General features: G+C 36.8%; 1 protein-coding gene across 1 annotated transcript in view; it reads right to left on the bottom strand.

The window, feature by feature from the left end:
* The window catches only part of INTS2 (integrator complex subunit 2), a 63697-nt gene that overhangs the window by 5636 nt on the left and 43218 nt on the right, over window positions 1–14843 (bottom strand). The window contains 5 exon segments of the mRNA XM_047758044.1: window positions 2422–2620; window positions 5307–5432; window positions 9459–9660; window positions 11040–11204; window positions 13153–13257. Coding sequence (XP_047614000.1) covers window positions 2422–2620; window positions 5307–5432; window positions 9459–9660; window positions 11040–11204; window positions 13153–13257 — 797 coding nt within the window.

Genomic DNA, 14843 nt, shown 5'->3' with positions numbered 1-14843 from the left:
CTTAAAAGTCCACTGTGGCTCAGCGGGTTAAAAACCTGGCTAGTATCCATGAAGATGCAGGTTTGACCACCTCTGGCCTTGCTCAGTGGGTTAAGGATCCAACATTGCCTGAGCTGTGGTGTAGGTCGCAGACGCAGCTTGGATCCAGCATTGCTGTGGCTGTGGTGTAGGCCAGCTGCTGCAGCTCCAATTCGACCCCTAGTCCAGGAATTTCCACATTGCCACAAGTGCGGCCCTAAAAAGAGAAAGAAAAGAGAAAAAAAAAGCACTTTTCCCTTTTAATTTGAAGATGGGCTCTTTATGGCTCTGGTTTGGCAAGGAAAGATTCTGCCTTATCATCCATTCCACCTGCACAACACATTGGTGCTTGGCCTATAAGCCAGAGTGTCATTTCATAGAAAAAGTTTATTGAGGGGTGATCTACTTGATGCCCCTACATATAAAAGAGAGCTAGAATCACTCTCATCTAGCAGGAAGGAGGTAAGAGAAAATGAATATGTAACACGTATTTCTGAAACACAACCACTGCATAGGATAGAAGAAAACAATTATTCCAACTGTTTAAGAACTTGATTATAAACTAAGGTTAGCCTTACATTATAATGATTTTTTTTTTTGTCTTTTTGTCCTTTTAGGGCCACACCCACGACATATGGAGGTTCCCAGGCTAGGGGTTGTAGAATCAGAGCTGTAGCTGCCAGCCTACACCACAGCCACAGCAATGCCAGGTCTGAGCCGAGTTTGTGACCTACACCTAAGCTCACGGCAACTCCAGATCCTTAACCTACTGAGCAAGGCCAGGGATCAAACACGCAACCTCATGGTTCCTAGTCAGATTCGTTTCCGCTGTGCCATGAGTAACTCCTATAATCATTTATAAAGTAAACTTTATAATCATCATTCTTGATCGGGGGGGGGGGGGGGTTGGGTTGTTATTATTTTGTGGTTTTTTTGTTTTTGTTTTTGTTTGTAGACTATGGAGCCAGCCTGCCCAAGGCTTGAATCCCAGCTTCCCCACTTACTAAATGTATAACCTTGAGCAAGTCATTTAACTTCTCTGGGTTACATTTTCCTAAACTATAAAAATAGAGATACTACTCCATACCTCATAGGTTGGTTGTAAAGATTAAATGAGTTAATACACATAAAGAACTCAATAGCACCCAGCATTTAATAAGAACTATATAAATGGTAGCTTTTACCATCCTCAATTCCTTATCTGAAACTCTAAAGGTCAGATTTATTTTAGAATTCATATACTTTTTCTATATTATTATATAATACCTCCAGCAGAGACTATGGCAGCACTCTGTAATTAAACATATTACCATTGCTGAGGCAAAATATACCAATATTCACATTAAGTGGGAAAAAGGCCATAAATAGCTTCACATCAACTGAGTGAAGTTTTGTCACAAATGAGGTCACATTAGGGTCAGGTTTTTCTGCCAACTTAATTACCAAAAAATGCTTCAGTTTTCATAGCCTTTTGGATTTCTGCATTACAGATAAGGGATTGTGAATCTATGTTATTACTTTATTCCCCTTGTTGCCAATGAAAAATTGCAGAAAAAAAAATTTTTTTTTAAGGGCCACACCTACAGCATATGGAAGTTCCCGGGCTAGGGGTCAAATTGGAGCTGCAGTTGCCGGCCTATGCCACAGCCACAGCCATGCCAGCTCCTTAACCCACTGAGAGAAGCCAGGGATCAAACTCACATCCTTACAGACACTATGTCTGGTTCTTAACCCACTGAGCCACAATAGGAACTCCCAGAAAACAAACTGCAAACTAAGAAAACATTTCTACTTTTTAAAGACCTCAAATCTCTTAACATTCAATCATTTCATATGTCCTACATTAGTAAAAAATTACTAAGGCTTCAGTAAATTGTACATTGTTATAAAACTTTTCTAAATATGAAATTTAACATCTTATACTGTCATACTATTTATCAGTGCTCAACATTTTATTATATATATATGTTTCTTGTTGTCTCCATTTGATTTTTCTGTTTGATTTTAAGATACAAAAGTCCTATATTTTGTTAAAATGTAAATCTCATTTAAATGGCTATTCAATTAATATCATGATGATTATCCCTGATGTTAATAATGTAGTCCATTTGATATTCAGCAGCAAAAGAAACACCATTATAGGAATTCCCACTGTTGCACAACAGGATCAGCTGCAGCACAGGCTGCAAACTGTGGCTCAGATCTGATCCCTGGCCTGGGAATTCCACATGCCACAAGATGGCCAAAAAAGAAAAAAGAACACCATTATATATACATTCGGTAATTAAAAATGTATAATATGAAATGCATAATATATAGAGAAGGCATAATATACCACCTACTGAAGTGATTATATTAACAGGGAAGTCCTCTGCCCTTTTTGACTAAATTGTACTTTATTACCTGAGCAGCCAGTAATGCATTTTTCAATTCTTCTCTGGTAACTTCTGGACCATCGGTTTGTCCAACTAAACCTATTGTATTATTCTGAGAAGGCCTATCTTGCTCTGCCGTTTCCTTCAGATGAGCACTAAGGTAAGCTTTGGATGCCAGAAGGTATCCATTCAACATGTGTAGAGTAATATCCATCAGTGGGGGGCATCTCAACAAAGAAAAAAGAAAAGAAAAATACATGAGAAAAGAAGATAAATTTATAAATTATTATTTATAAATAATTATAAAAACCTGAATATTACCTGAAAACATGAAAAGAGTAGAAAAGTAACACTTTTCCCACTGAAATACTTACTCTCAAAATGAAAGCTTAATATATATAATTCTCTATATTTCAAGGTTGTCTGAATAGTATTATCTATTTCATCTTATCAGCTAAAATCAAATATAATGTCTACCCTCGAGAAAAAGCATTCCTTTCCACAAAAAAAAGTTACTACCTATAAATCTCTTAGATATGAGCCTGCAAAGCAGCTGCCATCAAAGAGAAATAGTCTATTATTGATAAGATAAAGGAGACTAGAATGTTTATTCTTTCTACTCCTATTTATGCTTTGGAGCTAGACAACTCTATTCCAGGAATGCTTCATCCACTTGACAGTATGTTATTTACTGAGCCTTAATTTCCTCAACTATAAAATGAATAATTATTCATTCCCCCGAAGTTGTTATAAATTAAACTTAAATAAGAATAGATAAAAGAATGCAATGTACAAAAGGAAAGAAAAAAAAGATAAATTAGTAACCACTATAATTTTAGAAGCCAAGCTCTTAGAAAAACCTGACAATGCCACTTCTCTGCCTATCACAGATCGAGCATGTGTGCATTAACAAGCAGTACAGATTTGTTTTTAATTATTAAACACTGAAAATAGCCCAAATGTCCATCAATGTGCCAATAGTTTTTCTTAAATGTCCAGATTTTCTACCATAAACATGCATGAAAAAAAAATCAATGGTTATAAACACCTTCTGTGGCTCAATACCAAAAAAACAAACAACCCCATCAAAAAATGGGCAGATCTAAACAGACAATTCCCAAAAAAAGACATACAGATGGCCAAAAAACACATGAAAAGATGTTCAACATCACTCATTATTAGCAAAATGCAAATCAAAACCACTATGAGGTATATAACCTTACACCAGACAGAATGGTCATCATCAAAAAGTCTACAGACAATAAGTGCTGGAGAGGGTGTGGAGAAAAGGGAATCCTATTACACTGCTGGTGGCAATGTCCATTGGTGCAACCACTGTGGAAAACAGTATGGAGATTCCTGAGAAAACTAAAAATAGAATTACCATTTGATCCAGCAATCCCACTCCTGGGCATCTATCCAGAGAAAACCATGACTTGAAAAAATACATGTGCTCCAATGTTCATTGCAGCACTATATTCAATAGCCAAGACATGGGAACAACCTAAATGCCCATGGACAGAGGAGCAAATAAAGAAACTGTGGCACATATACACAATGGAATATTACTCAGCCACTAAAAGGAAAGAAATAATGGCATCTGCAGCAACATGGATGGACCTAGAAATTATCATGCTAAATGAAGTCAGTCAGACAATGAGACACCAACATCAAATGCTATCACTTTACATATGGAATCTAAAAAAAAAGGACACAATGAACTTCTTTGCAGAACAGATACTGACTCACAGGGTTTGACAAACTTATATTTTCCAAATGAGATAGACTGTGGGGTGGGGAGATGCGCTGGGGTTTGGGATGGAAATGCTATAAAATTGGTTTGTGATGATCACTGTACAACTATAAATGTAATAAAAAATTCATATATATATATATATATATCTCAATGGTTAAATAAACCATGGCAATGTTTCCCAAAATTGAAGATAAGAATTACCTGGAGTATTTATTAAAAAAAACCCCTAAGCTCCACCAGACATTTTTTTCTTCCTTTTTTGGCTGCCACACAGCATGTGGTTCCCAGGCTAGGGATCACATCCAAGCTGCAGTTGTGATCTATGCCACATCTGCAGCAACGCCAGATCCTCTAACCTAGTACACCGGGCCAGGGATCAAACACGCACCTCTACAGTGACCTGAGCCACTGCAGTCAGATTCTTAACCCAGTGCACCATGGGGGAAAACTCTGAGAATGGTAATTTTTTTTTTTTTTGTCTTTTTAGGGCTGCACCCAGGCATATAGGGGTCGAATCAGAGCTACACCTGCCAGCCTACGCCACAGCCACAGCTACGCAGGATCCAAGCCACATCTGTGACCTACATCACAGCTCACAGCAATGCCACGATCCTTAACCCACTGAGCGGGGCCAGGAATTGAACCTACATCCTCATGGATGCTCGTCAGATTTGTTTCCGCTGAGCCAGGACAGGAACTCTGAGAATAGCAAATTTTTTTAAAGCCACACACAAAAAAATATCACTTATGTTTTTCAAAATCACCCAAAACAAAAAAGTAAATATTTCTATTTATAAATTTGTAAATACATAGAAAGTAAAGCTACATATACACAATTATGACATTAAAGTTTGCTCTGGAGATGGAAGTAGATTGGTCAAAAGAGGCCAAAGAAGAATTTTGCTTTAAAAATACAGCATGTATATATGAGACAACAAGACTTTCCACTGTACATTTTGTTAATCACATATTAAATATTAAACCAAATATATAGTTCCGGAGTATAAAGAGCCAAAAAACAAAAACCAAAACCTCTCAGGTCATACTGCCAAATTATCTGTAAAGATACTAAGATATAAGTTTAAACTGAACTTCAATTTCCTTTGACTCTCCAAAGCATAACTCTATAGTAAAAATGAAACTCAAATGACACATACCTGTATACTCTCTGATCACATCTTAGCACAATGAGAGGATCTATCATCAGGTCATTCTGAGTATACTTTTGCTGCCGTACAAACTTTATTGAAGGTTGAAGGGCATTAACTGTCATAACCCACAGCCTGATGAGAAAATAATAATCGCATGTTTAAAAACAGCTGTATCATAATTGAAACCTGCAGCCATCCAATTCCTTTTACCTTAGAAAGAGATATTCAGGAAAACATTAGAGAACAGGTGTAAATGAATTTGAAAAAATTAAAAACTATAGAAATGTAACCTATTATTATGTTTCTAAAATGAAGATAAAAGAATAAACACAAAGTAGTTTCAAATATCTTCACAGTTGTAATGGAATAATCATGGCATATGAAATTAAAATACAAATGAAAACCTCAGTTATATGATACTGGCTATATGACTCTGTGTAAGTCATTGAGCCTCTCTGAACTGTTTCTTCAACTGTAAAACAAGAATATAATACCTGCAAATGAAATGGTATCTGCCAAAGCACTTTCTAACTGCCCCCATAAATTACATCACTGTTCAATATTTATCATCATAGAATCTCAATATGAAATGCCACTTTGAGATGAGACCACAACAGACTATAAGAATGGTCACTAATCTGACTACACATCAGAATTATGGAGGGATATGCCAATATGGGGGGTATCTGATCTCTTTCCGTGAAGCCCAGGAGTCCACTAGCTCTGCCTCTCACACAGAGCTTACCAACTCTTAAACATGAGCAGACAGCCAACAATCATCAGACATTTACAGAAAGGAAAGCTTCTGCTTTGAAAAAGGTTAAAATATATGAACAGAAAGAAAGGAAAGCCAAAGAAACAGAGAGTGGAGGGATGAGAAGAAAAAAAGTTCTTAAATCCATAATTAATATTCCTAAAGGATAAAATATTTTGTATGTGAAACAAGAACAGGAGGAGTTTATGGATATTCAGATAAGAAAGCGCTCTTAGAAATTAAGACTATGACAGAAATACTTTAAATGCAAAGGAAAGATGAGAGGATAACACAGGCGGCATTTCTGCAGCACCAGGATGCAGGTTCGACCCCTGACCCAGCACAGTACATTAAAGGATCAGCATTGCCACAGCTATGGCTTAAGTTGCAATTGCAGCTGGAATCTGATTTCTGGCTCAGGAACTCCATTTTTTTTTTTTCTTTTTGGCTCCCCAGCAGCACATAGAGTTCCTGGGCCAGGGATCAGATTCGAGCTTGAATCTGATCCCTGGCCCAGGAACTCCATATGCTGTGAGGCAGCCAAAAAAATAAAAATAAAATAAAATGAAAAGATAACACAAAAGGAATATCCAGAAAAAATGTATTCAAAAGGTAAATTTTAAAATAGAGGAGAGGAGTTCCTATTGTGGCTCAGTGGTAATGAACCCGACGAGTATCCATGAGGATGTGGGTTTAATCTCTGGCCTCGCTCAGTGGGATAAGGATCTGGAGTTGCTGTCAGCTGTGGTGTAGGTCACAGATGAGGCTCAGATCTGGTGTTGCTGTGGCTGTGTTACAGGCTGGCAGCTGTAGCTCTGATTCGACTCCTAGCCTGGGAAGCTCCATATGCCACAGATGTGGCCCAAAAAAGCAAAAAAAAAGGAGAAAAAAAATAGGAGAGAAAAAAGGAGAAAATCAGAGTAAGTTCAAGAGGTTTAAAATCCAAATAGCAGGAGTTCCCGTGGTGGCGCAGTGGTTAACGAATCCGACTAGGAACCATGAGGTTGCGGGGGTTCGATCCCTGCCCTTGCTCAGTGGGTTAAAGATCCGGCATTGCCGTGAGCTGTGGTGTAGGTTGCAGCGGATCCCGCATTGCTGTGGCTCTGGCGTAGGCCGGCGGCTACAGCTCCGATTCGACCCCTAGCCTGGGAACCTCCATATGCCGCGGGAGCGGCCCAAGAAATGGCAAAAAAAATAAAAATAAAAATAAAATCCAAATAGCAAAATACAATAGAGGGAAGTAAAGCATTGAAAAAAATATTAAAGAAAATATCCTAGAAGGAGTTCCCCAGTGGATCAGCAGGTTAAGGATCTGGCATTGTCACTGCTGTGGCTCTGGTTACTGCTGTGGTGGAGGTTCAGTCCCCAGCTCAGGAACTTCTATGTGCCCACAGGCGTAGCCAAACAAACAAAAAGGAAAAAAAAAAAAAAAACTAAGAAAATATCCTAGAAATGAAGGCATCAACATTAGTCCCCAGATGAGAAAAAAGGCCAAACTAGTGCCCAGCACCATGAATTTAAAAGACCCACACCAAAATGTATCATCATGAAATTCAGCAAACAGTGAAAGAAGAGAACTAAAAATGTTCTTGAGAGAAAAAGCAATGGTCACATACAAAGGATTGGGAATCGGTATAACACTGGATTACTTAGCATTAAGTAATTAGGGAAATTCTAGTTCCTTCAATAGGATAGAGCCTTCAAAGTTATAAAAAGGAAAACTGAGCGTGAATTCTATTCCTAGGCTAAATATCAATCACACATGTGAGGGGAAGAATAAAAACCTTTTCACATATGAAAGTTTTAAAAAAAAGTTTCCCAAACACCCTTTCTCAGGAAGCAAGTTGAGTGCGAGTTCCATTCACTGAAATAAGGAACTAAAACCCAGAGAAAAACATGGAATCCAACCAAGAGTCAAAAGCAGTTCCAGCTGGCTCCTGTGTACGTCCCAGATTGAAACACAAGGATGGAAAGCTCTGAAAGGAAGGTTTCCAAGAAAAAAATGTTACTGATGTGTTACCTGAGTGTGTTAAAACTAACTGTAATGTAAATTTCCCGTCAGTGATAGAGTCTGAGGGTGAATTAGCTATTGACACACACAAAATACCTCGAACAAATGGAAAAGAGGCAAACACCTCAGGGTTTATGTGGGGTGTTGAGGAGGAGGCAGCTTTATGAGAGAAATCGTAATCAAAGGATACTGCATAGACCAACTATACAAAACACTTATACAGTCATAATAATATGCACACTGAGTATTTTTTTAACCAAAAGTTTTTATATAACTGTTGGGAGAAATGGAGGAAGAGACACTATGTGTTCGGGGAAGATGTGTTCCATCTTCATCTTGTAGAGTCGAAAGATAATTTCTAAACTGGAAAGTAAAGAAATCACTGTAATTATAAGCATATGATCGTGATATATGGTGGGATATAAATGCCAGAATAAAAGAGAGAAGAGCTGAAAATAGTTGTCTCTGGGGAGCAATGGTCCAAAATGGGAAAGTGAGGTCAGACTTTATGCCCTATGTAATTTATGTACATTTATTAATTTAAGTAAAAAATAAAATTTAGAAGTATAAATATTCCCTGACCTACTGCATCAAAATCTCAGTTAAGTTCAGCCCAGTGTTTGTTTTTAGAGCTAAGTGTTTTTGATGCAGTCTATGGACCAGCAGAGACCCATTTGATTAAAGACAATATAATGATTTCTAGGAGTTCCCATGTGGTGCAGCAGAAACAAATCGGACTAGGAGGCATGAGGTCGAGGTTTGATCCCTGGCCTCACTCAGTGGGTTAAGGATCCAGCGCTGCCATGAGCTCAGATCTGGCGTTGCTGTGGCTGTGGCGTTGGCTGGCAGCTGGGGCTTCAATTAGACCCCTAGCCTGGGAACCTACATATGCCGTGGGGGTAGGGCCCTAAAAGACAAAAAAAAAGAGAGAGAGATTTCTAAATTTTGCTACACATTAAAATCACCTGGGGAATCCTTGAAAAAAATACGAATGCCTGACTCCCACCCGCAGACACTTGATTTAACTGAGGCGGGTTACAACGTGGAGATCAGGAGGTTTAAAAGCTCTCCAGCTGATCTTAACATGCAACAAAATTTGGAACCACTGCAATGACACAAGACACAATGTTAATCTAATCAAATTAACCACAAACGACTATACATAGAACTCTCGCTTTTAAAGAACTTTCTCAAGTTGGAAATACCTTAAGGTTTCTTAAGATAAAGTTTATTCTTTTTCCTTAAAGTTACAGCAACTCTTTAATAAGTCGTTTTCAGAAATGATTTATATTGTCAAAAAGTTAACAATTTTTTTCAACATTTAGGTTTAGGCTATTATATATAATCACTGCTATACATTTATCTATTACATGTAAAAATACACTAAAATTACCTTCTAGGCATCACAGTATTAAGAACCATCCACAGTTTATTGACTGTTTGAAGAATTCGCCGTGGAACCCCTGAATTCAACAGCTGATTCATATTAGATGTTAATACTTCTGCATATGGTATAAGTTCACTAGCAGAGAGTAGAGTCAAGTGTTCTAGAATCTGCATCACTTGTGTGTGACTTACTGGGACAGCTGAAAATGCTAAAAGGAAAATTTAGCAGTCATAATTTAAATGCTATATGGCTTACCAAATAGGAAGTAATATTCTCTATCACACTATACGCCACATAAATTAAAAATATATATTGTTTTAAAAAAAGTATATTACTTTAAAAAAAAGTAAAATCCTAGCCACAGTTTTGAGTACACTTAAAATTAGGCCTTTAAGGAAAAAAAGGGAAAAAATTCTAAAAATTAAAATAAATAAGAAAAGAAATAAAAAAAGAAAAATTCATGTTAAAAGTTATTTCATAAAGAACAAAAAAAATCTCATTTTTAAAATGACATTAGTGACACTGACCCAAAGACAAATGTGATTTCCTTAGTGATTCACAATGACTTTAAAAATTGAAACAGGAGTTCCCATCATGGTGCAGCAGAAACAATCCGACGAGGAACTATGGGGTTGTGGGTTCGATCCCTGGCTTCGCCCAGCGGGTCAAGGATCTGGCGTTGCCATGAGCTGTGGTGTAGGTCACAGACACGGCTTGGATCCCGCGTTGCTGTGGCTCTGGCGTAGGCCAGTGGCTACATCTCTGATTAGACTCCTAGCCTGGGAACCTCCATATGCTGTGGGTACGGCCCTAAAAAGACAAAAAAAAAAAATTGAAACATAAAAATAAACCTAAGCATGGTTTTCAGTAGCAACATTCATTTGAAAAATTCAAACTTCTTGACATCTTTCTCCAAAGATTAAACCTTTATGGGTTGTCAGCAACCAGCAAATTGCTGTTAGTAGAACCATGCTCTAGAACCATGCTCCTTCAACAGAATAGTCACAAATCACTTCTGACTACTGAGCACTTGAAATGTAGCTAGTCCAAAATGAGATGTGCTTTAAGTAAAAAATATATACCACACTGCAGAGACTCACAATGGAAAAACAGTAAAACATCTCACTAATAGTATTTAATATTGACTACATAATAAAATGATAATATATTTGATAAATTAGATTATACAAAATAATTACTAAAATTAATTTTGTCCGTTTTTTACTTTTTTAATGTGGCAATCTATAGAAAGTTAAAAACTATGTGGGGCTCGTGTCATATTTCTATTTGACAGTGCTGATCTAGAATATTATCCAATAATAGCAAATACACTGTTCTAGTCCATGGCACTTATTCCTGACCAGTTTTAGGACCTGCCCAAAACCACATGACCTGTTAAGTGATATAAGACCTATGAGGCACATGTCAGAGAGAAATAGTAAAACTCCTTAAACTCAAGAGAATTACTTTAACTATATTCACCAAAATACTGCTATATCCCCAGGGAAATTCTCATGATTTTAAGATTTCAATGAGCCCACCTCTTTGTACTACTAAAGGGGTAATAGGAGTATCAACTTACTATACCTTCTTGGAGCTGTTTAGGAGAGTGGTTTTTGGCGTTATTAGTCAGGAGCATTCGCCTTAACAGGGCGTCAGTCCCTGTGATTTCTTCTTCACAGATCCAATCATCCACAATGCATAAGTGTGGGTAGTTAGTTGCAAGGAGACGTAGTAAAGCAGAATGCAACCCTTGAAAATTAATAAGAAGCCAATGGAGCCTTCATTTTAATCATCAAACTCTTCTCTCTTCTCCTTCCCCCCTCTCTCCTCCCTTTCATTTTCAGCAAGCCAAAGGAATATGTACTTCTTATGCATGCATGCTACAGTTTGAGAACTTCTGGCCAGTAGGTCAGTCAAAGAACCTACTTAAAAGAAAGATCCCTAAATGAACTGACACACAGGAAGCTGGAAATCACTACTTTAATCAAAAGTTCTTATGCTTTCTTCCACTTTATCCCAGCATAAAAGTCTTCCATTCAGAAGAGTTGTCTGTCACAGCAGCAGTTCTGAGTTGAGTGGGAAGGAAAGAAAAAGAAGGCAAAAGAATGTTCACTGGGGGAGATCATCTACGCTTTGAAAAAGGCCTCCCTCAGAAACTCTAATAGGAAAACATATCCTCTTCTCCAACCTGGCTAAGAATCACTGCTGTAGATGGGTAAAATTGAAGTTGTCTAAATGTATACATTATATTTTCTAATTTCACCCTAATATCCTACAAGGTAAGCAATACTGTCTGTATCTAACTGTAAGGAAGCAGGTTGAAAGATATTTATTAAAGTTCCGAAGTCAACCAGCTAAGTATGTCTGCCCACCCAAGTAGTACTGAAAATAGCCACAAGAGGGTGCCTTTGTCTTCTTTTAAGAAGGGTTAAGGAAGTTCAAAGGGTTTGGGAAACGCTGCTTTGACTAAATCTAAGTCTTGTTTCTAAACTTTTGCATATAGTGTAGTCTGATTATTTATGATTATTGTTGTGTAATATCAACAATCAGAAAATAAATGATGATACTGTAAAAATGCCTATTTAGATATATGCAGAGCTACTCTGTTATCTACCTAACAAATGTTGTAATGATACAACTATTATCGTCATCTCCAAAGCTCTAAGAGTATTGGTAGTAGCAAAAGTACTTTAGATCCAATCATCCCCTTCTTATGCAACTTAGATCAAATCAAACCACTGCTTAGTCTCAATAGGGATTAAGTTCTGCCTTCCTTTCTCATAGGAACTGCTTAAAATAAATGCATCTGTTTGAAAAAAAAATACTGTAACAATCAAGAGTAGTATTATTTTAAAGTTTAAATGCACAAGTATATGTATAGTCAAGACTATCCCAAAACAGTCACAAAAATGACTGTTTGCAATAGTGCAAATTAATCTACACAATCTCTTCAATAACAAAAACATTAGTTTCCAAATGCTGCCAAATATAACATCATTTCTCTGGAAAAAGATTATGCAAAGACATAAGTAAATAAATGCAGATATCTGTCTAAAGAGAACCAAAGAAAGCTCATCTTCACCCTTGAAACCAACCATAACAAAGAAAAAGAAAATTACAACTTCAAAGAAATAAACCAAAAAACAAAACAATCATATACTCAAACATAAAAAGGTGTTAAATTAAGAAAAAAATTAAATTTCAAGAAATATTACTGTATTTCTATTTGATAGTTTTATAGCAAAAATATAGTAATTCCATCCTATGGAATTTTATGGAGCAATAAAAACAATAAGGTAGTGAAATAAGATTTCCAAGACTCCAAGAGAAAACTGAAAGTCTCAGAAGAGATGGAGTAGAATACCATTTGAGGTTTAAAAAAAAATTTTTATATATGCATATCCGTTTCAACAATATGAAACTGTATTTTTGTAGGTCAAAAATAGTTGAATTCCTGTAATTTCGTATGGTTCAACCTGTAGAAAAGAATGTCTGAAATTGCACACCAAAATAAAACAGCTGGGGTGTTGGGATAAGGCGTGGTTTGCAGGGAATAAGACTGTGAGGGAAGTAAAGAGGAATTTCACTCTTAAACTGGGTTTTCAGCTTTGAGCACCTATTGAACTTTATAACCTAATAAACAATAGGTATTTTTTAACAATAAATATTAGCAGTGAAAAGCAAATAAAACAAATACCTCCCAACTCCTGCTGCAGCCCTTGAGCCTGCCGAATAAGGAATTTGATGGGAATCTGATCCATTAAAGACGATGAATATGATTTGGGCTTTCTTTGCATAGCAGCTGTCAGTCAAAGACACAAAATGTAGGATGAAGTGTCAGAAACAACAGAAATCTTAACCTTCAACACAATGGGAACAAAAACAATATCAAACTACTATTTTTTTTTTTTTTGGCCAAGCCCTTGGCATGTGGAAGTTCCCAGGGCAGGAATCAAACCCAAGCCACAGCAGTGACAACACCAAGTTCTCAACTCTCAACAGCTAGGCCACCAGAAAACCCCAAACTACTTTTAATTCACTTCGTCTATGAATACAGCTCATAAAAGGTGAAGAATCACTACCAAAATAGTGAGTACACAGGAAGAGAAAGAACATTCTTAAGGGCAAGATCTGGGACTGAAACTGAAAATGCTGGGGAGAAAAATGAGTGAAAGAAGCCACCTGCAGAAGTACCCTATGCATTTAAAAAAAAAAAAAATAGCAAACAAACAAACAAAAACTCTTAGAATTCAAGACTTCCAAACCTATTTGGGAACACCAAACACAGTGTGACCTCATGGCTTAAAGCTTCATGATGCCAAAAGCCTTAGTTTAAACATATTATACGTTACGGTAGTGACTCTTTTTGAAAAAGGTGGGAAATATGAACAACTTTCTTCTCTCACAACTTCTACCTTCAGCTAACAAGTCCATCCTTTTCTTTTTCTTTTTAAACAAATCCATCTTAATTTCTCTTCTTTCTCTGCTAAGTCAGTGCTTATACATCATTTATTTAAATAACTATTATAGTTCAATTTCCCAGACTCCATTTTCTCTTCCCTTTAATCCAACCTTCACACTGCAACCACAGACCTCTTGTTTAAATTCAGATTTGCCCAGATCATGCGTTTCTGGCTCCATGCTCAAAAACCTTCCATGGATTCTTTTTTTTTTTTCAATTTAAATTTTTTTTAATATTCTAAATATTTTTTGAATTTTTTAAATTGTTATTTCCCCAATACAATTTTTTTCTACTGTATAGCATGGTGACCTGGTTACACATACATGTATACATTCTTTTTTCTCCCATTATAATGCTCCATCATAAGTGACTGGACATAGTTCTCAGTGCTTTTCTTTTTTTCCTTCCATGGATTCTTAAATCCCACAGAGTATAGGTGCTTGCTAATCAATGATATCATTCTCTGTTTCATCTCCACCATATGCTAAATGCTTGACACACATCACATTCCAAGGTACTTTGCTTGTACACAACAAAACTAAATGAGCATCTCAACTAGGGTGTCCATAGTTTGAAAAGGCATATTCGATATATTTATTATTTTGCAAATACAAACCACACAATGTAAAGCTCAACAGATTTTTACTGGATGAAGATAAGAAGTATATGAGTGCAAGTGTTAGAATAAAGGTTGAGAATCACTGCCAATACAGATCATACACCTCTTGATTAGATATAATCCCTCTACAAATTAATAAATTAGCATCCCAGTTTTCCACGCCAATCTTTCATGAATTGAGTAAAAATGTGTCTCAAAAAACAGTTAAAGGAGTTTCTTCATGGCGTGGAGGGTTAAAGATCTGGCTTTGTCACTGCTATGGCTCTGGCTGCTGCTGCTGAATGGGTTCGCTCCCTGGCTCAGGAAC

This window comes from Phacochoerus africanus, chromosome 14 (assembly GCF_016906955.1).
Source record: "Phacochoerus africanus isolate WHEZ1 chromosome 14, ROS_Pafr_v1, whole genome shotgun sequence".
NCBI lineage: Eukaryota > Metazoa > Chordata > Mammalia > Artiodactyla > Suidae > Phacochoerus > Phacochoerus africanus.
Note: the sequence above shows the minus strand (reverse complement) of the source record. Positions and strands in the feature narration are given on the sequence as shown.